Source organism: Theileria equi, chromosome 3 (assembly GCF_000342415.1).
Source record: "Theileria equi strain WA chromosome 3, complete sequence".
Classification (NCBI taxonomy): Eukaryota; Apicomplexa; class Aconoidasida; order Piroplasmida; family Theileriidae; genus Theileria; species Theileria equi.
Genome location: NC_021367.1, coordinates 2,261,376 through 2,284,192, shown reverse-complemented (window position 1 = coordinate 2,284,192; position 22,817 = coordinate 2,261,376). Strand labels below are relative to the sequence as shown.

At 32.7% G+C, this 22,817-nt stretch overlaps 10 protein-coding genes across 10 annotated transcripts, besides 2 other annotated features; 2 read left to right on the top strand and 8 right to left on the bottom strand.

The window, feature by feature from the left end:
• Nucleotides 1-13: 13 nt before the first annotated feature.
• Nucleotides 14-2,392, bottom strand: BEWA_011430 (helicase family member protein; the record flags this gene model as incomplete). The annotated part of the gene is made up of 1 exon (XM_004831334.1): nucleotides 14-2,392. Exon 1 carries the CDS (start codon nucleotides 2,366-2,368, stop codon nucleotides 14-16), a length of 2,355 nt encoding a protein of 784 aa, XP_004831391.1. The 5' UTR covers nucleotides 2,369-2,392.
• A 64-nt stretch (nucleotides 2,393-2,456) lies between these two features.
• Nucleotides 2,457-3,787, bottom strand: BEWA_011420 (hypothetical protein; the record flags this gene model as incomplete). Its single annotated transcript, XM_004831333.1, has 1 exon — nucleotides 2,457-3,787. Exon 1 carries the CDS (start codon nucleotides 3,603-3,605, stop codon nucleotides 2,457-2,459), a length of 1,149 nt encoding a protein of 382 aa, XP_004831390.1. The 5' UTR covers nucleotides 3,606-3,787.
• A 632-nt stretch (nucleotides 3,788-4,419) lies between these two features.
• BEWA_011410 (hypothetical protein) lies at nucleotides 4,420-8,040 on the bottom strand (the record flags this gene model as incomplete). The annotated part of the gene is made up of 1 exon (XM_004831332.1): nucleotides 4,420-8,040. The coding sequence occupies one exon, from the start codon at nucleotides 8,038-8,040 to the stop codon at nucleotides 4,420-4,422; it is 3,621 nt and encodes a 1,206-aa protein (XP_004831389.1).
• Nucleotides 7,640-7,667: a sequence feature (AT_rich).
• Nucleotides 8,041-8,917: 877 nt separating the features above from the next.
• Nucleotides 8,918-12,279, top strand: BEWA_011400 (glutamate dehydrogenase, putative; the record flags this gene model as incomplete). The annotated part of the gene is made up of 1 exon (XM_004831331.1): nucleotides 8,918-12,279. The coding sequence occupies exon 1, from the start codon at nucleotides 9,190-9,192 to the stop codon at nucleotides 12,277-12,279; it is 3,090 nt and encodes a 1,029-aa protein (XP_004831388.1). The 5' UTR covers nucleotides 8,918-9,189.
• Nucleotides 12,280-12,433: 154 nt separating this feature from the next.
• Nucleotides 12,434-13,724, bottom strand: BEWA_011390 (dihydroorotase, putative; the record flags this gene model as incomplete). The annotated part of the gene is made up of 8 exons (XM_004831330.1): nucleotides 12,434-12,622; nucleotides 12,657-12,717; nucleotides 12,752-12,810; nucleotides 12,850-13,101; nucleotides 13,140-13,268; nucleotides 13,307-13,357; nucleotides 13,394-13,577; nucleotides 13,633-13,724. The coding sequence occupies 8 exons, from the start codon at nucleotides 13,722-13,724 to the stop codon at nucleotides 12,434-12,436; spliced, it is 1,017 nt and encodes a 338-aa protein (XP_004831387.1).
• A 326-nt stretch (nucleotides 13,725-14,050) lies between these two features.
• Nucleotides 14,051-14,078: a sequence feature (AT_rich).
• On the bottom strand, nucleotides 14,053-15,930 carry BEWA_011380 (N-acetylglucosamine transferase, putative; the record flags this gene model as incomplete). Its single annotated transcript, XM_004831329.1, has 8 exons — nucleotides 14,053-14,114; nucleotides 14,151-14,273; nucleotides 14,311-14,471; nucleotides 14,509-14,823; nucleotides 14,858-15,026; nucleotides 15,060-15,541; nucleotides 15,576-15,712; nucleotides 15,787-15,930. The coding sequence occupies 8 exons, from the start codon at nucleotides 15,928-15,930 to the stop codon at nucleotides 14,053-14,055; spliced, it is 1,593 nt and encodes a 530-aa protein (XP_004831386.1).
• Nucleotides 15,931-16,065: 135 nt separating this feature from the next.
• Nucleotides 16,066-18,066, bottom strand: BEWA_011370 (protein kinase domain-containing protein; the record flags this gene model as incomplete). Its single annotated transcript, XM_004831328.1, has 1 exon — nucleotides 16,066-18,066. The coding sequence occupies one exon, from the start codon at nucleotides 18,064-18,066 to the stop codon at nucleotides 16,066-16,068; it is 2,001 nt and encodes a 666-aa protein (XP_004831385.1).
• Nucleotides 18,067-18,385: 319 nt separating this feature from the next.
• BEWA_011360 (mannose-6-phosphate isomerase, putative) lies at nucleotides 18,386-19,756 on the top strand (the record flags this gene model as incomplete). The annotated part of the gene is made up of 1 exon (XM_004831327.1): nucleotides 18,386-19,756. One exon carries the CDS (start codon nucleotides 18,386-18,388, stop codon nucleotides 19,754-19,756), a length of 1,371 nt encoding a protein of 456 aa, XP_004831384.1.
• A 21-nt stretch (nucleotides 19,757-19,777) lies between these two features.
• Nucleotides 19,778-21,554, bottom strand: BEWA_011350 (hypothetical protein; the record flags this gene model as incomplete). The annotated part of the gene is made up of 3 exons (XM_004831326.1): nucleotides 19,778-20,527; nucleotides 20,563-20,700; nucleotides 20,739-21,554. The coding sequence occupies 3 exons, from the start codon at nucleotides 21,552-21,554 to the stop codon at nucleotides 19,778-19,780; spliced, it is 1,704 nt and encodes a 567-aa protein (XP_004831383.1).
• A 7-nt stretch (nucleotides 21,555-21,561) lies between these two features.
• On the bottom strand, nucleotides 21,562-22,742 carry BEWA_011340 (hypothetical protein; the record flags this gene model as incomplete). The annotated part of the gene is made up of 4 exons (XM_004831325.1): nucleotides 21,562-22,083; nucleotides 22,119-22,363; nucleotides 22,400-22,481; nucleotides 22,536-22,742. 4 exons carry the CDS (start codon nucleotides 22,740-22,742, stop codon nucleotides 21,562-21,564), a joined length of 1,056 nt encoding a protein of 351 aa, XP_004831382.1.
• Between the last annotated feature and the right edge of the window lie 75 nt (nucleotides 22,743-22,817).

Here is a 22,817-nt window from a genome sequence, read left to right as displayed (position 1 = left end):
GCGAAATATACAATTATAAGTTGAACATTTTTGTGATAGAGTGTTGGTTCTGTGGTATGTTTTTTTTGTCATCCTTGGAAAGGATAAGATTTGATATTTGACCATTAAGTGTAGATGTTATTGTTTCCCATTTGCGATTTATAACTTTCCAAACTGTTTCTTCTACCGAATTTTCGGCGATTAGGTAATGAATGTTTATGCTTGTATGTTTTGTTCCTAGTCTGTGCGCCCTATCTTCCGCCTGAATCATTTGACCTGGGACCCAGAATAATTCGGCGAAGACCACCGTTGATGATGCAGTGAGATTGAGGCCCACTCCGCATGCGGATAGTGATAGCAGTGCAATTTTACAGTGTTTATCGGTCTGAAATAGATTTACATAGGCTTCTCTTTTGTCAAGACTTGTTGAACCATCTATGCGTATATAGTTCGCACCTTTTTCTTTGAGTTTGTCTTCTATAGAATCCATAACGATCATATGATGCGCAAATATTAAAAATTTGATATTTGTATCTATCAAATGCTCAATATATTGACAAACTCCCTTGCATTTTGCTTCACCAGTCATTCTGAAAATATCTTGAAAGCTTTTGAACTCTTCTTCGAAATTGTCAGAATCCTTATCAGAGAGTATTCTTGTTTCCAATGGACTTAGAGCGGCCTTACAAGATTTTAGAAAGCTTGGGGGAAGTTCAATCGGTATTTTAGAGCGTATTTTCGGTGGAAGTTCATGCAAAACATTTTCTTTCAATCGACGTATCATGACCGTTTTAACTAGAAATAGGTGAAGCTCGTGTGTATGCTTTGATCCGACATATTCCATTTTATTTGTATACCAATTCTTTTTCTTCTCACAATAACGTTCAACAAAATTGTTATATGATGAAAATTCAGGTATTATACACGAAATTTGTTCATATAATTCGGAAGGAAGATTTAATGCGGGTGTACCTGAGAGTAAAATCGCACGTTTAGCCATTCTAATTAGTGGCACAATTTGCTTTGTTCTCTTTGCTAGACGATTTTTAAGATAGTGTGACTCATCTATCACAATAACTCTATAATTATGTCTAAATCTCTCATTTTTGGTTAATAAATCATAAGAAATTATAACAACTTTTGCATGTAAGGGAATATCATTTCTTCCGTTTTTTACAAGGAATATATCACCATGGTCCACTAAGTGTGGTAACCAACGTATACACTGATCACGCCATTGAAATCTGAGTGATGATGGACAAACGATCATCATTGGCCAGTCGATTGAATAAAATGCCGATATTGCAAGTGCTTGTAGTGTTTTTCCTAGACCCATTTCATCCCCTATTAATACTCTACCATTTTTTCTTATACCAAATTCTACACCTTCATGTTGGAATGGTTTAAGCTCTCTGTAAAGTTCTTCTCCAATCAGGCTAGAAAGATTTGGAGCATTTCTTTTTGTGTATGGACTCTGATTATCGAAGAGCGTTTCCATCGTTTTTTGAGGTAACTTAGAGTCTTTGGCGTATGATGAAAATGAAGGAAATGTTCTTAAAATAAAATTTGGTATAGTTTCTATTTGACTTTTGTCACGTATGACATTACGCAAAGATTTTAGCACCAAATTATAGTCTGAAGCTTTATATGTTGTACATTTGTCCTTTGCTATTAGTCTCTGAGTTGTGGTAAGACATAGTTTATTTAGGTGCTCATACAATTGAGGTGGTACGTAATAGCTCCACCTGGTATAATTCGCGTTAATCGATTTGCAGTAACTTATGTAGAATTCCGATTCAGAGTAGAGCACCAGAGCAATAACTCCTTCAAATTCTAAGAAGTGTGTAGTATCTCCAGGGGTTTGCGTAGTCACACAGCTTTCATTTTTAGATTCCAAAGAATTGAAAATATCCTGTAAAGATGGCGAATTAAATTCGCTGGGGGAAAATTGCTGAATAGAGGAATCATTTGATGTAGGCATCGTTGAGTATTTTTGCCTCTTATTGAGGGATCCTACCTTTTCACTAGACATACAAAGCGTTTCCTTGTAATTTTCTTGATTTTTTAAATCAGATAGGCTGCGTTTTGGAGTATGTGTGTTAGAAGAATAAGGTTTTATCGCATGGTCCAGAGAAGGCACATTAGGCGAATTAAATGTAGTATCGGAATCAAATGACTGACCTTCGCAATTTGAATTGGTTACTTTAATACCTGTTTCATAGTTAGCTATGAAATTGCAAAATTCTAAGACTTTATCTGAGGGATCCGATAATGACTTCATCCAATTTACGTAATTCACGTCGTTGTTATATACGTCAAGAAAAGTGCGTCCTCTGTGTTTACCAAATGTAAACACAGGTTCAGGCGCATCTTCATTAGATGGTACCATGGAAGAACATTAAAACTAACACACACCGCAAATCTAGCTATAACACCATAATTTAAAAATTATGAATTAAGGGTATATTACATGTGAATTATTTTTGGTTAATTACGACGCAAAATTTTTTGTCATCTGCCTCTCTAGGGGTTTCATCGCTGTGAAAGTCAAAAAAGTGGAAGAGAGTGTACAAGGTAGCAATAAAACTGAAGAATAGATTTACCGTTGCGAGCATAATGACCACAATTAAGAAATCACCATTGCCCATATAGAAGTTAATTTGCTCGTTCGTGTGATTTGTAGTAAGACTGTCAAAGTACCCCCTGATTAAATCATAATTCACATAATTTTCCACATTCTGATGAACATAATCACCAACATATGTTCCCACATAGTCATTGACCTGTCCTTTAAGCAAAGCGACGTATGAAGAATAATCCAACCTCCCATTTGTATAAATCTTGGTACAGTGAATAATGGTTATCAGCGAGAAAACAAACATTGAGCCATACACAAATATCATTGTGATGTCTAAAAATTTAAAACACCTACAACTAGTCAAAGTTGTTATAACTTCACCTGCAATACAAATTAGAAGCCATATACCACCCAAAATCACAATCCTATAATCTCTACAGGGTGCTATAAGAGCAAAAGCAATTGCCAAACCTATGGTTAAACTCGGCGCCATGACCATTGTTGCAGGAGCAGAATCTGTACCCTGAATCAATTGAGCTCTACTATACATGGATGATGCCATGATAGCAAGCAGCCCAATTACAAATAAATCCTCTCTTTTATCAATGAGGAGACTGGTGCTTGTAAGATCAAATCCCAAATAACTACCAGTCTTAGCAAGATAGTCAACAAGTTTATTCACTGATGAATAACCACGTTGTAATAGATAAACACATACCAATGCCGTTGTACTACAGTATGAACCTTGAATCATTGAAATTATAATCATTGGAAGCTTAAAGACGCTAGTGATAAAGTAAGTACAGATAACACCAACTAGAGTTATCAACGACAGCAATATATGAGCAACTCCTCCATACTGCAATAAATCAAAACCCAGTTTATAGACATCCTGCACAGAGCGTACATTAAAAATCAAACTCAAATCAGTCTTGTTTGGTGACGATAATAGCATCTTTACACCGATCATAGCCTGCAGCGCAATGCTATATACGTGCAACGTCAACCTAGAACTATAGATTCCATTCTTTTTTGAAAAGAACACCATTGTTACTTATTATATTATTTTAAATCAGCTTAATTTTAATTTGTTTTACTAAGTATAGCATCTATTACGTTAGATTATCGTAAACAACGTTGTTTAGGCTGGCTAGAAGATCAGATGTGTAACCTACCAACCAACTTTAAATCCGTTTTTTAAAAGTTAGCAATTAAACCTATTATTAAATTGAGCAAACTAACTGAGCTAGTCATTGCACTTTTTCGTTATTTAGCATTAACATTGCACTTGGTGCACCCCTTCGAGGGGTCCTCGCGCCTTCCAGGTCATTTATATAGTTCTAATACTGTGTGGGACGGTTAATTATGGACTTTATGTGTTAAGGTCCCCAATACTACTCACAATAGCAAGAATAAAACAGCTTAAACAACCGACTCAGATGGCACTTGGCACCCCTCTCTGGAGGTACTCCTGACAACTTCAAATTGCTAGATAGAATAGTACAACATTAAAGTAGATATAAAGTTTCCAACAACGTTGATAAGAGTGAAAAAACAATCTCTTATCGTTATGTGGTTGATTTCGGATTGTTAGGCAGAACGAAGGTATGCGATTGTTTCACTATCTCAATATTGTGTACTTGTGGATTTTGCTTCCTACGAACATGAATCGCAGGAAGTTTTTGGTAGCTACACCTAAAGAAGATTTATATCATGTTGAACGAAGTACCTTGTTGGCGTCATCTCCCATTTTAGTATCTCTGATATTTTGGGCTCTATAACAACTTCCAGAAGTCTAGATCCTGTTAATAAGAATGCTTCACCATTATTTCCACGCTTAGACTCTTTGTCTTCTCCCAATGTTATTTGTAATTCCTGTCATGGTAGCTGTTACTGTTGAAAGTTTCACATACCTGCATTTCGTTTGAGTTGTTTTCTATTATTGTTGTCATATAAAATGTGTCCCCTAAGGTGGATACACTGTTGTGTTTAATATATACTTCTATGTCATGGACATACACATCTTCACACTCGTAACTTTCGTTTGTTATGATGTTGCAGTGTTCTTTAAAATAGTCAAAAGGATGCGCATAGTTGCAGATTATTGATGATATGACTTCCACTCTAAACTGCTTGTCAATGTTCCTATCTGTTGATTTGATGTAAACAAGTTGTTGTCTCTGGTTTGAATCAATGGCTTGTTCAAATCCGAATAGATCAGTATTTTCAGAAATAATAACACTTCCACTTAATAATTTTACACTGAGAATTTCATATTTTATGAATGCGTTGTTAACAAGATCGATGGAAAATGACTTTAGCTCTTTCCCACTTTCATTATCATAGATATTGTTTACCGTTAGAGAAACATTTAGGGGTTCATGGACCAATATACTAACACGTTCTTTTGCAATAGTTATTTTTTCATTGGGTGAGTTCGTACCATTATTTTCCTGACAACAAAAAGTGAAATTTATATCGCTGTTCCCAGATGTTGGTATTTTTATTAGGCCAAATATACAAACTATAGATTGTTCTTGTTTACTATCCTTAAAAAAAAAGTGTTTTATATTATCTTCCACGGATACAGAGAATACAGATCCCGATGAAAACTCATTGTCTGTAAATTTACATGTTCCTGGCATCAATTTTGAGTATTCTATAAAATTATCCATTACAAATTCAATTATTCTAGACTTGCATAATTTGTATATGTTGGAACTATTACAAAAATCTGTCAATGCGCATATATCAACATTGCTATCTGTTTCAACAAAAAATTTCAGATCCGAAAACATGTATTTAAGGATTTTATCATAGCTGAATACAAAGGTTATTGGAGCCATAGATCCTCTGACAACTGTGTCTACAACTACTTTCATCCTTATGCTATTTTTAAAGATGAAATTATTTGCATTACCTAGAACTAGTTTCGCAAGTCCAGAGTTCACACTGTTCATTTCTAATAACTTCACTGTTAGTTCCGTGATATAATTACTTTGATTTAAATAATTGCGTTTTGATATAATATTAGGGTGCGTTGGAACGCAGCTAGAACTGCTTATCAAGCCGAGTTTAATATTATCACGACTATCACCGCCCATAATTCTACCTTTTGAGTAAATTATACTTCCATTATAAAGACTTATGGGTGCTACTATGCAAAAAATGATAATTTCGTTTATTTTCCAGTTAAATGTTAATCCAAAAATTTTGAAATCATTCTTAGAATATGAAGATGGATATGTTAGGGATAAAATAATACTTTTGTTTCTAGGCAATGTAACCTCTTTTCTGTGTGTTTCATTAGAATTTGCATGGACTACGACAATGTCATCAAAACTTGAGTATTCAGTTATGTGAAACGTAATTGCGCCGAGCGTTGTGTCAATAAGTCCCTCATTAGTTATTACTTCACAGGGAAAATCCAGACGGAAATTTATCAAAATATCAATGCATTCCTCCGATTTACAGTATGCATAAGTATATTGAGACCGGTGCGTCTTACTCAGTATTACGAATGATTTTATATTGTTATTCAAAATCGTGAGACTAATTTTGTGCAAATATTCTATCAATTCACTAGAATCGGATTTTAATGAAATTAAAGTTATTACACTTTTGATGAAAATTGTTTCATAAACATTCAGACTATCATTTTCTGTTTTGTACCAATCAATATCACCGTCAATATCTGCCATATCATAGATAATTGAGGGTATTTTAGTGCGTTCAGAAAGTATTATACTCAAAGAAACAACTATTTTGGAGATGAGAGTAAGACATAGTGCTATCCAACTTCTGTTATAGCAGCATTCACTAATGATCAGCGCATTTACATAATATATATATTCAAGTTCAGAACGTCCTTTACTATGCTCGGAATTTGTCATATTAGCTGATAATTGCTTATATTCTTTCAATATATCATCTGTTTCTAAAATCTCTGGATTCATTATATTACTAAAGACACTAAGATAAATATTTAATGCTTCTTTGTATTTGTAAGAGAGAAATAGTGAGTCGCCGATGAGACTGTATATCTGCAAGAGTGAATTTTTCCATATAAAGTTTGAGAAACATTTTAATAATTTTCCTATTAATCTCTCTGTTTCTTCTAGTAAGAACACTTCTGAAGCGTTTATATCAAGAGTATTACCATAGTTTAAAGATTCTTCATTCGAAGTTTCAGAGTAGAGGTTACCAAAATCCATATCTTCATAAAAAAAAATTTGTCCGAATCTATGTGGGATAAAATGTCCCCTATTAGAAACAATTAGCGTTTTCACAACTTTTCGGAGTTGAATAAGGAATTGTAGAGTCCATTTGTAATAGTTAGCAGCATGTTGCATGAGACTCGTGTAATTTTTATCATCCGAGTTACTTAATTCCTCGAATTTGCTAGCTATTACATAGTTTGTCAAATACATTATGTTGTAATATAAACCCTTGTTTTTTATGTATAGAAGATCTTTCATATATTCAAATATCTCAAAAGAAAGTGCGAGAGCAGATATTACGTTTGAATTTGTAAAATGTCCGTGTAACATGCGCAGTGATACATAAAAAGCGATAGTTGCCTTGTCAATTATATTCGTATCCTTGTTCATGTTTTTAATACTATTCCAACATGTAGTGTACTTATTAAGGGCATCTTTGCTATTAGACAAAAACTCGGAAAAGAATCCCATCTTAAAGTTTGTAGCGGCAAAGTATATTTCATCCGTTTCATTAGGATTTGTTTGTATTCTATTTTTAATACCAACTGATACCTTAGATAACTTATGTACTTTCTTTTCATAGTAAGATAAACTAATTTCATACATAAGTTGTTCGACTTTTGAGAGTTTAATGGTTATATCTGACAATCCACATGTTACACATATTGCTGCAACCTCATTTGGATTCAAGTTTTTCAGCCCCGCTATGGCCTTGTTTGGGTTTTTTAAATTTTCGTTAAGCAAGACCAAGAATAAAAATTTACATGGAACCATCTTTCTGAAATTAGATTCTTTATATATTGATAGGCAATTTTCTATGTCTTCCTTTATCAAAGTTTCCAGATTTTTAAGAGTACCCTTCATTATAAAAGATTTATTTATTTTAATTTCCACCTTTTCCTCATTTTGAGTTGTCTTATCTTCCGATGCATCCGAGTTAGGTATTACATTAACTAATGATGAATCAGATACAGATTCTTGGCTTCCTTTAAGTTCTAACTTGTAAGACTGCCAATCTCTGCAACATATAATACACGTTGGTTCGTTAATTTCCATATTCAACCAATTTACTGCTTTATTATTCATTTTGTCCATCTCTTTATCTTCTATCACTTTCAAAAATAATCGATTAGACATGTTAGATGTGTGCGTTTGCCCAGAGGATAGTATCATGGAATAAAAATCCATTTGGGATTGATCAGAAATGACCAAATGCGCACATGGCAATGGTGAAGAAATCATACAATCTTCCAATGTATCCATTTCTCGTTTGTGTCACTGGAACTTTAGATGACACTCATAATACACGGCTAGACAATACTTCATTTTTATTAGCAACAAAAAATATATTACACACGATACTAAATCGTATAAAAATATATTTTAGGGAGCATTATTTTTCGTTTTTTAGCATTACAGAAACTCAGATGCATATTCTTCCATAAAATCGTCAATTTACTACACATTATACGTTATAACAATTTATTCAAAAACGTTATATCTAATATTTTCATGAACTAAAAATTTTGATTTGGTAATTCCACTTATCATGGAGAGCATCTTCCTTCACGACTCAGGCTATCAGAAACTCAGACATAAGACACTAGCGCAACATTATAGAGAGTATGATATATTAAAATTTTCATTTGTGTGACCACAATAATGTGTAACAATTTATTTGTAAGGCAGTTAGATTATGAACAATCGTTCCTGACGCTCGAGTCAATGAACATTTATGAACAAGTATATTCATACTAAATTTATATAGACTATAATGATGGCTAGTTTTATTTGAGTCAGAGCAAATTCCGTTGGAATATGGATACCGGTACTTAATTATCTCAGAAGCAACGGAATCAACCAGTTTGACAAATATTTCGTATTCATAATGAATTTCGGAGGTGGCCTTCAAAGATTATCATGATTTTTAGTTAAAGATGTTTCCTAATAGTTGAGATAAAATTTTTTTGCGATCACGAGGACATTCCAAAATCCTACAAACAGAATCATAAATTTGATTATATAAGAAGCGTAAGATATCATATGATTTTAGTTACAGCCGAATAATTTAAACAATGGGGTCTGGTATATTCGTTCCACCGTCGATCTTCATGCTTAGCCAATGGTTAGCTGCTCTCCTATACATTATTTATTTGTGGCTAAGATGAAAAAAGTGTAATGATTTTGTGCCCAAAAATTTTATACTAGTGGAACCGGGTTAACGTTGGAGGTTTTTTGAACTTCTGTTAACATTCCTATTATATCTCCGGACTGCATTCAAGTTGTACTTGTTTAAGATTGTATTTATAGAATTTTGGTTTATATGATGGTATTACAAGGTTATAGATGATTATTTGAATACTACTAATTTATATTGTTTAAGCGTTTGGTATTGATTCTTATCTTTTAAAAATGATAACATCTATGTCAAATTTTTCTAACAGACTGGCTGTCAATGACGGTCTCTCAAATGTCCATGACAGGACTGATACGGTGATCCTGAGTGATCAATATTCCGAACAGTTTGAAGCAGTGAAAAATATTGTACGCGGTTTGATGACATTCACTGAAGAAAAAATTGATGAAGTCATATATCATTATTATAATACGCTAGGTTTAAATGAATATTATTTTCAGACTTCGACTCCGGAGTTGATAGCTCACAATATGATCTCAGTAATGTCTGCAAAAATTTTGCACGAAAATTCGGGATCAAAATTTTTTCCACTAATAGAACAGGTGACAGATAATAATGTGTTTATTATTACAAGGACATCTGTCTTAAATCGGAAATCTTCTGAAAATTATTCCGTAGAGCGGAATATTGAAAGTAAATATTTCAATCTTGCAGATACTACGAAGCCCTTTTGGAGAATGCAGTGTTTTAGATCTACTAGCTCAATATTTAGTGAGTCTGATAACACATTTGATAGATTGAAGACTTATTTTTTGCAAAAGCCTGTTTTTGCATGTACCAACCCGGATCCTTCTGAGTTAGATTTGAGCAAGTTATTGGATAAAGATTTTTATATTAACAAAAGGAATACTATAACTGAACAAATTTATCATAATTTGAATAAAAAATTGGTGGAATCCAAAACTGGCCTTGGATTAGAATTTCATCTTGAGCCTAGGCAAAATGACGTTTATCGCTTAGATATAGCTTTCAGGAGAGGATATTTTCATGATGACCTTTATTCGAGAATAGGTGATACCATAACACTTTATGATCTTTATTCTAAGTCCAAATATATTGATCCTTTATCTAATAATGTATGCATCATGACGGCATTTTTGACATCTTTACCTGAAGCGCAATGTACACTTGAATCCCCATTGGAACAAAGAATATCAAATTTGGTAGAAGATATAAAATTGACAACTATAATTCCTGAATCAAAGATAACGCATCTAACGCTGGATAGAACTTTGACCATTCATGAAGCTGCGTATGCTTACTGTGTTTCGATATTCATTCAGCATTTTAGCGGTAGTGTCGGTCCATTTGTTGTTACTGTTGATAACTTGGCGAAAAATCAACATGTATCACCATCGGAATTACATGAAATTAAATCGAAACTGAAAATTCAGCCTTATACCAGTTTTAGAATTTATTCTGCAATATCTCAAAATATAGATATAATAAAGGCCTTATATGAGGAATTTAAGATGTTACACCATCCACAAGATAATAAAGGTGGTTTAACATTTTCTGAGAATTCACCACTTTCTAAACAGATCAAACAGCTGGATAATCAGGAGCATGTAGATATTTTGTCATATTTTCTAAAATTCAATAAATATACTTTGAGGACAAATTTTTTCAAACCAGATAAAATTAGCCTATCGTTTCGTTTCGATTCAACATTTTTGAAAAAATCAGATTACCCAAAGATTCCTTATGCTATAGTTCTGATAATAGGACCACATTTTATGGGATTTCATATTCGTTTCAGTGAGATATCTAGAGGTGGGATTCGTGTTGTACAGTCGTTTTCACAAGAGGCTTATACTCGCAATAAATTGCAAATTTTTGACGAGGCATACAATTTGTCATTTACACAAAGTCTTAAAAATAAAGATATTCCAGAAGGTGGATCAAAGGGAGTTATATTATTGGATAAGACCAACACTAAAGAACTCGCAGATAATTATACTCGTGTGAGCTTTATGTGTTATATCGACGGTATATTAGATTTAATGTTACCGGATGAACATATGGTCGACCGTTTGAACAAAAATGAAATTTATTTCGTTGGTCCGGATGAACATACTGGCACAGGTGGACTTATGGATTGGGCGGCAGAGTATGCAAAGCTAAGGGGCTGTGATTACTGGAGGGCTTTTACTACAGGAAAGGGTCCTGATATGGGTGGTATACCACATGATGTTTATGGAATGACAACAGCTAGTATAGAATCTTTTGTCCTGGAGTTATTCAAAAAATATGGTCTAGACGAATCCAATGTGACACGATTTTTAACTGGTGGTCCGGATGGTGATTTAGGAAGCAATGCATTGTTAGCTAGTAACACAAAAACACTATCCGTTGTTGATAAAAGTGGTGTTTTGCATGATCCTGAAGGGCTAAACATAGCTGAGTTGCGTCGTTTAGCTTCTTTGAGGAAGGAAGGAAAACCAACTTGCTCTATGATGTATAATCCACAGCTACTTTCTAAAAGAGGATTCATGGTTCCTGAAGAAGCGATAGACATAACTTTACCTGATGGAACTCTCGTTAAAAATGGGTATAAATTCAGAGATAGCTTCCATTTAACTCCATACGCTGCCGCACATTTGTTCAATCCATGCGGTGGTAGACCTTCATCGATTACTCCATTTAATGTGAATGAGATATTCAACGAAAATAACAAATGTTTTTTCAAGTTCGTTGTAGAGGGATCTAATGTTTATATTACTCAAAATGCGAGGAGAATTTTAGAAAGCAAAGGGGTTGTTGTCTTTAAGGATGCATCTACCAACAAGGGAGGTGTAACAAGCAGTAGTTATGAAGTCCTGCTTGCGTTGGTTTTGGATGACAAAACGTTTAAAGATGTGGCTGTAGAGATTGATGGCTACTGTCCTGATTTTAGAAAAGAATATATAGAAGAAATTATCGATATCATAAAACGTAATGCAAGAAATGAGTTTCATGCGTTGTGGAATGAGGGCATTAGGACTGGGAAACCAAGGTGTGATTTAACAGATATTTTGTCCAGCAAAATAAATAACCTTAAGCAAAGTATTATGGAATCAGATACGCTATGGAACGATTCGTCTTTCGTAGATTATATATTGAAAAGATCAATACCAAAGTCCCTACTTAGACTGATAAGTATCGAGGAAATCAAAAAAAGACTTCCAGAACGCTATTTGCGCGCGTTCTTTGCAACAAACATAGCTTCAATATTCTACTATAGCCAACAATTTTCAGAAGAAACATCCGTTTTTGGGTTTTACGATTATATTAGTAGAATGAAAGGATCCATTAACGATAGCTGAATACTACAAGAATTTAATATAATACATTAGAAATTGGTATGATTCATTTGTATTTTACTTTAATAACACCTATATTCTGGCAGAATAGTTTAGTTTCTGACCAGACATAAATGGGCGTATTCCATCGATTTCATCTGGAATCTATAGGCTATTTTCAATAAAAACTGTTTATAACCTTAAAGCTTTTCTCTTCAATAAATATATATTCGTTTTCTATGCGTAAGCTATTTGGACATGTGTACAAACCCTTTGGTTGAAGTTGCAAAAATTCGGCTCCGTTTTTGGATGTGAAGTCCTTTAAAAATTCTAAAGAACTGATGCTATCGAATATCTCAGCCAAGTACTATAAACTTAAGATATTTATATACTCAACAAACGCAAATCAGATACGGTTGTGTGAATATCCCAGCAGGTGGCTCGTTCGATTCTTTTGATGTACTATAAATCATTTAGTATATCACTATAAGCGTACATTAGATGTGGAGCAGAATCTGAACCAAGGAATATCCTTGGATGTTTTGACTTAATTGCCTGTAATTATACTATGGAGGATGATATAATTATAATTACCTGCAATATTGCACCCTTATCTTTGGTTGATTTTGCAATTGGCTTGCAGTATGCGTATGGATCTTTTATTTTTTTTGTTATATCTTTCAGACCGTCAATATCTAACGAACTTAAGACATCACTTGTAGTCAATATCATGTGTTGTGGAGTTATAGTGGCTCCCAAGTTGTGTATACGGTAAACTGCTTCAATACTAGACTCTGTAGAGACATGTTCGGCCACTACCTTCAAATTTGGAAATGATCTGCAGACCTATTAACTCATAACGTAGCAGTTGAATTATAAAGTACCTTTTCAATATTTATCAAAAAGTCATCCTCAGCTATTAATGGATTACAATTTACCGACTCTCCGTGAATATGTAGCGATAAATTCAACTTTTCCATTTCAGAAAACAGGGGATAGTAATGCTCTAGACTCTGTTGTTAGTATTATAAATTACTAAATTTACACTAACATGAAAACCTTCTTCTGAGTTCGTTGTTACTCCCGCAGGATAGCACTTTATCTATATTAATGTCGTAGTTGTGAACATATGACAAACTCCTTGGACATGTGAATTTTTGGCGTTCTCTTTCAGATCGTCGATCGATATATTGTCCGATAGATAGAGTGTCATTAAATAATCTACGTTAGGCTCTATAGCAAGCAGTGAATTTCTATATTCCAAAGCTTGTTTACAACTTGCGATATTTGGTTTGGTATTTGGCATGACCAAAACTCTATTGCTGAAGGTATGTTAAGATTTGCAAGACAAAATAAAACGTGTATACTTAGACAAACCATCCACCAGATCGTATATGCTTTACAACATTGTTCATAAGTTCTCCTTGCCTGAGATGAGAATGTAGATCATCAGCAAATGGAATCCTCATTTTATCAGAAATTAAAGGCACAAATAATAAATTTACCGAAGTTTAGATTAGAAACAAGTATTTATTGTGATGGATGGTACGTAGGTACTCATATTGAGATTCACTCAATAGGGTCGCGCTGTTTCACTATTAAGGTCATCATAAAAGATATTTTTACACAACAGTATCTTCCTGTATAGTAATTTATCTTTTAATACTCTATTAAACCTCGTTATGTTCGTTGGGATTATGTATTCGATTCTGTTAAACACCGTTTTCAAAATGGAGGACACCTCCTCTGCAAGTGAAATCTGCGTTGGTTTAATTTCCAGTGAAAGGTTCTATGGATTTAAATATAGTTATATATTAATAATACCTGGGAAGCAATGACATTTTCATTATCTTTCCCTGCTGAAAATTCAATGATACGAATATCGATAAACACACCGACGCTATGTTCGAAATATATACTTTCTTTGATTATGTTTGGAAAAAGTATGTTACATAAAAGCGAATATACTGGTATTTTCTCAATTATATCAGTGATGACTATCATAAGCACTTTTGTAACTATGAGAATATATATTAGTTTTATTAGGGGACGTACCTAAAATTGGCAACACAATTAAAATTATAGAGACGTAAAAAATCCAAATTGTAGGATAATTGAGAGCGAACACTGTAAATATAACGATTCCTATGAATAGTTCCTCTTTTGTGAAATTATTTGTATCAAGTGTGTTCTTGAGTACGTTCCATTTTTTTCTTCTACAGATTAGATTTTAATGCAAAAGCACAAACTAACTTGAAAAGATATAAGAGAGAGTAAAGGTATTTCTGAGTGTAATTCATAATCGACAATATTATTACATAAATGTAAATTAGATGCAAGGTCTCAATGAGAAAAATATCAACAAACAGTGAAAACTGCATTGAAGTCCCTAATATGGAGGAGTATTGCAATGTTTTTAACAGAAACGCTACAATCAATTTTGCCTTTGGCCTTATCAAATACCAGAGATTAATCTTATTAACAAGAAATTTAGACAGTGACATTCCAATTTCGTTATTAAGTTTGCAATATATACCAATTCTTTTTGTTGTAAAATAAAACAATAACCTACAAGTTATACATGGTTGCACAGTGTACATACTTTAGAGTTCTAAAATAATAGGCCTTTAAGCTACTACGTAATTTGAATAGCACCTCTAAAGCAATATTTCTGAAGAATATGAATGTGAAAATTCCGGTCATAAGATCCAAGTAGAATCTTGCAATATGATTGCATACTTTATTTCTCATAGATAAGTAATTATTTGTATCTAAACTTCGATATTCAGATGATAATTTCTTACTTGGTTCTATTTCCAACTTTTCAAGAGCCGTCTTCCACCCTGAAATATCATTCAAACGATTTGAGAGTGACGTCAAAAAACTAGAATAACTTATTACCGGACTAATGTCACAATTTAAACATTTTAAATATAAACTTATCCAAGATACTGCTTTAGAAATCATTATAGCAAATTCTTTAAAGTAGCATGTGAAGAGAAATAAGATTTTGTGGATTAGAGAATATAGATTCACTCTAGTTCGACTATCTCCATTCGTTTGTTTGTCAATCTCAGATAATAGTATATCCATATATGCCCTAACACTAGCTGATAATGCGAGCTTTCTAAGTAGTTCGGATTTTGAATCAGATGAGATATAATTGCTGCAATTAAGGTTTATACCCAAAGAGTCCGTAGGATTTCCTATGATTGGAAGAAAAGACAGATAGTTGTACGTAAACATAGCAACGCCTTCTGTTCCATCGTCTTTTTTTCTTGAGGACCTACATACATAATAAATATACACAAATTACCTACACATTGCAGTCATACAGGTATTTCTTCAACCCTGTGGTTAAATTTATCTCCTTAACCAATTCAATGTCTGCCTGATGTCCATTTTTCGATTTGATTTCCCCGTTTAACTTGCTCAGAGCAGAACGAATCTGTCTTTCCTATAAGAGGATATAATTATGGACATAAATAGTAAAAATAACATATAAAGCTGACTCTTATAAATTAAACAAACGTTTTCACGGTCATAAGCGGAAATTATGAAAACCTCGTTTTTTTGTGTTTCCCATCCCAAAAAAAAGGAATCGGAGATTACCTTGGACCTTAATGCGATTTCAGAAGGGCAATATATAACAGTGTCTTTGTTTTTTATCTTCATTATCACTCAAAGAGCGGTGCTTCCCTCAAAACAACTTACACTCGTCATCTGAGGACGCCACCATTACTGCACACAATTTTTTTGCGATATACCAGCAAATTAGAGACTTTATAACTAAATAAGTTGGAATCAAGATTATCGTTTTATTTTTGTAATAAATGGGTGTAATAATGCTTCTTTGGCGGTCATTCTGTCTATAGGATCATATTGAAGAAGTCCTCTGATAAAATCTATGAAAACAACTATGTCTTCAGATTTATCCAGTTCTAGCATCATATCTATGGATGTTACAAACGGACGAATTATGCGCATATGTTTTTCCGCGTGATCCCTACCAATTTTGTTACAATCACAGTCATATTTCACAGGTTTTTGTTGGCGCACATCACTATTAGTCGAATTATTTTCATATATTCTGGTATAGTTGTTTGTAAAGAGATGCGTACTATTGGAATCTGCAATATTTGTACCTAAGGTCTGATTATAATCAGCATCAAAATGTGACCATCTAGGCCCTTTCCCAATTACGCTGTGTAAATCTGAGCCGTTGTTTTCTACATCCTTCGAAGTTGTGTTAGAGCCTTTTAACAAGTATGTTTCTGAAATACTGGTGGGTAATAGTGTATCAATGTTTTTGTGATTTGGAACTGAATTTAATAGGTGTTTAGGTGCATCAAAATCTACAACATCTCCACTTGGCAGAACTATAAATGCCTTATTCATTTTATATTGTAACATGTAGAGTGGTGGCACTCCCAGCAAACTAATCATCGACGCGATCAATGAAGCATTATTATCACTGGGAAATAGTATACGTTTCATATATATTTCACACAAAGTACACCCCAAACTCCATATATCAATTTGTGTATCGTATGGTAAGCCAAAAACCACTTCAGGAGCTCTATAAGATCGACTTTGTACATATGTATTCAGTTTATCTTGAATAAAACAACTAGATCCTAAATCTATCATTTTTACATTTATAGTGTTTTTTTCTAGTGCATTTAAAGGTCTAATTAATATATTTTCGGGTTTAAGATCACAGTTAATTATTCCAGAGTCGTGTAAATGATTTAATGCTCTCAAAATATCATGTGCTACGGACCTTATTTCGTCCAATGACCATCCACCTTTCCTATTTATAGAATTTGCTTTACTGGTCGGATTACTTGGTAAATTTATTTGATTTAACGAATTAATATTGTTGATTTCATATAAGTTACTTCCCAGTAGTTCAGTGACCATAAATATGCAACCCTTATAAAAGAAGTAATCCAAAAGATTTACAATATAGTTTATTCCATCAGAACCCTTAGAATTAAGATACTTCAATAAAATTATTTCGTCAATGGCTTGAGTTATATATTCTGAGATACTTATCTTGATTGAAACCTTAACATTTGAAGTTTGGTCAATAGCCCTAACAACCGTAGAAAATGTGGAAGAGGACAATACAAATTCTATTAAATATCTATTAATAATAATATCACCGGTTTTTAGAACAGAAGGATCAAATTTCCCAAGACTGGCAATCTGACCTTTATTATATATAACTCTAATATTGAGCTCATCCAACGATTCAAGATTATATCCATTATTATAATTCATGTTTTGTTCATTATCAAACATTTTTTCTCTTTGAATATTCCTAAATGTTTCCATATTCCCGTTTGCATATCTTTTACACCATCTGTCGATTTTATATCTATGGGTAGAGCTGGGATCAATTTCTAAGTTATTTGTTCCAATGTTTGATTTAGTATTATTTTCTTCATCCGGTATTGTAGTATGTCTCAATTCATCTTCTCTATCTAGTCCACCAATCATATCTTCGCCTTGATCATTTGAGTAGGTTTCAAAGTTAGAATGATTAGATGTATAGCTGATGTTTATATGTGTTTTATCATGACTCTCGCTTTCGATGTTTCTTTGATATTTAGTGTCATATAAGCCAGGTATACCAAAATTCGGGGAGACGCTCCGAGTTTTTTCATCGTCAACAGATAAAGAGGACCTCATAGAAGATATTATATTAGAACTGTTTGAAAAATAATAGCTGTATCTAGGCATTCTGTCCTTGGTGTTCATACGGAGTATGTACTCCTTGGATCTATTTTTTTCCAAAGAAGCCATTTATTTTCGATTAGATATAACGCCTCTTTAAAATGTGATTTAAATTTACAATTTTTCATTTACACATACCTGTAATTATATCCTAAATTTGTTAAATATTGGACCTGGATATATCAGGAGGCAACACTACTATACCGTCGCTTATGATTTTAGTTTTGATTATAATTATATATAAACCGTTTAATTTCTCTAAGTTCTGCTATTTATTTTGTTTTAAGGATGATATGTTAGGATTTACAGGCGATAATACGTTATTCTTGAGATTCCTTCTCATATTCATCGAATCCACTCACACATCCTAATTTGATCTATTTTTACAATGGATCACGTTTTCCGTCTAAAACCATTTGTTAATGAATATGATTGGGGTAAAAGAAAACAAACATCTTTAGTTTACAAGTTGTTCAAGCAGTATATCAATTCAGAAAATGACTTAGATTCCGACAGACGTTATTCAGAATTGTGGATAGGTACACATCCTTCCGGGCCATCAACATTATTGCCACTAAGAGATTATAATTTTACAGGTGTCATTTTAGACGATTTGGAAGATTCTTCTGCATTATCTCAACAATCAAAGGATTCTATATACCTGGGCAAAAATATAGGATATCTTTCTGACATACTAAAGAAATTTTATCTTGAAAAATATAAGATCGAGAATAAATCATTAAAAATTCTTTTCAAGGTACTTTCTATCGATCGGCCATTGAGCTTACAAATGCACCCAGATGTACAAAATGCAGTTAATTTGTTTCAGAGAAATCATCCATCAATAGTGGATCAATGCTCTAAACCGGAAATGTTCATAGCGTTGACAGAGTTTAGTGCAATTATAGGCATGCGGAGTATTGAATCCATTTTTAAATATATAACTAAATATTCAGAATTTGCAGAAATAATTGGAATTTATCTGATCAACGAAATAAAGTCTCTTTTGGAATTAGATCCTAATACCCTTTCAGGTCTCATTTATATAAAGTTAATTAGAAAAATATTGGCCACACCGTCTGTGGACCTTTTATCAACTTTAATTAATGAAATAGAGAATGAAAAAACAAGGGACTTGGCAGAAGAATTCGTTCTTATCCTTAATAGAAACTGTGGTTATGATATATGTATTATTTTCCCATTCATCATGAATTGTATCCGTGTGGATAAAGGAACTGCCATATTTATCCCACCAAATACGATCCATTCTTATATTTATGGTAATTGTGTTGAAATAATGAAAAATTCTGATAACGTCATTAGATTGGGATTGACTAGCAAAATTACCGATCCTGAGCTTTGTATTGAACTTATGGAGTCAAATGTAGCAACTAATGAACCTATTGGTCATTTGCATTATGTATACCCAGAATCAGTGTCAACGTTTACATTTAAATATCAACCTACACATGGGTCATGTAATTTTATTGCATGGTCTATAATCATTCCATCCGGAAACACCGATATCATAGCCCTTTCAAACAATGATAACATCTTTCTGGCAATTATAATCGACACGAATCCGCTAGTTTTTATGAGTGTTATATCTCCATCTTCAAATTTTACGGAGGAAAATAAAGTGGGTATAGAACACACAGTTATTGGGGATTGCTTCTTGTTTCTCCCAGAAACAAAACTTGAAATACACAACAACGGTAAAAGTGATTTTATCATGTACATAACGTCTGAACACCAATAATATATACACACAGTGTAAATATTAAGCATTTTGCAACATTTTATTCATAAGGAACTCTATAGAATCAACATTGAATGACCATTCTGGATTGTTCTTCATGAACACCAGCATTTCTTTCATATTTCCTCTTCTATGATTTATTTGACCTTGTGTGAACCATTTTTTACAACACAAGTTTCCTGTCCACGAATCATCTTCAATGTACTTGGGAATGAGTTGTTTGAAGGTAGACGGGTGTACTATCAGGTGGTTTATATATTCTATAACGTAAACACCACAATCATGCCCATTTTGTTGCAATGGTGTATACCTAGAACTACATACACTTTCCCATGCTGTATCATTGCATATAAACTCAAAACCGTTTCTACGCAACTCTTTACACTTATTCTCAAATTCCTGATCATGAAAATATGTACATATAATTCTACTTACATGACGAAGGTAATTTTTCAACATTTCCGATATATTTTCATCCAGTTTTGATATACCCAGAGAATCCAAATATATGATTGATGCTTTTTTATCATAGCGTTTGTTTTTGTTTCTTATTGCAAACTTAGGATATGCGATGATTATAAGAGACCAGTGGACACCATGTTGATTCATTGGTATGAAAATAAAATCATGTAATGATAGTGAACGCTTAAATTTTTTGGTCCACCTCCAAGTGTTTTTGTATGCTTCCTTAGAGTCTTCGTATTGCAAAATTTTTCTTAGAAAAAAAGTGTTTAATATTACCCAATTTTTTCTTTGATACCTTTTCAATATCTGAGTGATTTAAATAAAATGTTTTCTAAACTAACATATTTTTGCGTGAATTCATTGAAAAAATCGATTATTGCATCATCCAAATAAGAATGTGATAAAATACTTTTTACACTTGTAGCATCCAAATAACATTTGTCAACACATAAACCATTTAATTTACGAATGTTTGCGACCTACAAATATATTTTTCACATTAACAGCGTAATTAAACCTTACTGGCTGTTATTTTATTTACATTTTTTAAAAACAACTGACTTATTGAATTAACATTTGCCTTAATATAATTGTAAAGGTTTTTTAATATTTCGTAAAAGTCTTCTGTATTCGTATTAAAATTTGCGTATTCTGAGAGGTAAGAAACAAGATGAGTGGAAAGTTCGTTTAAGCTAGTTATAGTTCCCTCATGATTAATATACTTTGTCACTGTAAGATCAAAAAAATCCTTTAAATTTGAAGAATCTAATGTTATCAAATCCATATTATTATTTTCTACCCTTATATCTTGAGGATTGAAACCCCAAAAAATATATTTGTTATTTTTTTGTAAACATGCAAAAAATGATGCTTTATTACAACCAATGGTAATAGAAAATTCTATAATCAAAACTATGTCGGGGATTAAAATTTCTAAATTATACTTTAAATTTACAATTAAGGATTCCGTGTTTAAAATATCATTGTTTACGGAAAGTTTTGCAGTAGATACACTATTCAACTTATCTTCACTATTTGATCCCAAAATTTCATGGAAAGAAAAAACTTTGCTTTTGACAATTAACAAATTTATTTTATCATGCACTTCGTAGGTTATATTCGATTCTCCAGGTGGCAAAACTACACTATAGCCATAAATAATATACATTGCTACGATACAATCAAAAGACGTTTCATTTACAATCGTATTTGTTGAGGATTGTATACTTAATAAATCATTAACAAAATCACATGTACTACGACTTTTATTTCCCAATAACACATCTATAACAGAATAGTTATTCGTTGGATTCTCTCTATCATTATGATCCATATTTATATTATATTCGAAAATTTATAAGACCACTATGAATATAAGCAAGAGATTCAACTTTAAACGGGGACGATATTATAGATCCTATAATCTTGATAACTTCATAAACCTTTGTTTCCGAATTTATTGGAGGATACAGTTTATCATTAGAAAGCTGAGTTAGAATTGCATTTAATTCATCAAATTTAATAATTGTTTGGTTCATAAACAAATCTATTAGTAAATCTTGATTACATTCCTTATTATTTTCTCCAATTTGTATAAGAGGACATGCAACTAATTGCATGGCTAATAAATCTGCTATTTCTCGTAGCGGTTGTCTAAGTGTCGTTTTATCAGAATCATACGTAACACCAATTACACTTATTCTATTTCCCAGAAAAACTCCATCAAAACATCCTTTTTGGTGAATATATGTACCGAATGTGGAATTTGCAGTGTTTTTCCAACTCATAACATTGTCTAATATTATATTAGTCCCGAATTGACTAGATATTCTTTTCAACAAAGCTTCTATAGTAATATGGTCCTACAAACGATTGTTTTTATTAATTTAGAACTAACGTCTTCACTATTTGTATTTTGGTAGGCCAAAATATCATTTACCCTTTCTGAATCTGTATAGAGTATTTTTCCATTCTGACATGATATGTCTTTATATTCACGATTTATACTCCTTACAATTGATTTGCAAATTGTAGTACATAAGTTAACAAAGTTGTTGCTAGATGAAACAAAACTACAATTACATTTTAGTTCAACAGAAGCTGAGATATTTCCAACGGAAGGTTCGTAAACTGCTATTTTACCTATAAACTTATTAAGGGGGGTCATATTGAAGGTACCGTGCTTTAGAGTTCCTAAATCCAAATCATAGACTCTGGATTCTTGACTTCCATGTATATGAGATATAGCAGAGGTTATATTCTAGAGAAATTATTTTTATTCAGCAATATTTGAATGAATTAGTGTAAAACATACCCAATTGTGTTCTGAAAGAATTTTTTTACATGTTAAAACTCCTTCTTTTGTTATTTCTCTTAGCTGTTTCACTAATTTCAATTGGTCGTTGGTTATTTTTGATGTGAATGATCTGGCTTTACAGTTCAGATATCTTATCTCGAATTCAGTCGTCTTTTTACTATATTTATTAGATATCCTTGCTAAAAAGAAACCTATACTTCTCATTACTAAAAACGTATAGAGTCCAGTGATATAGTGATGATGCACTAGAAAAGACGATGATATATATATATATATAGT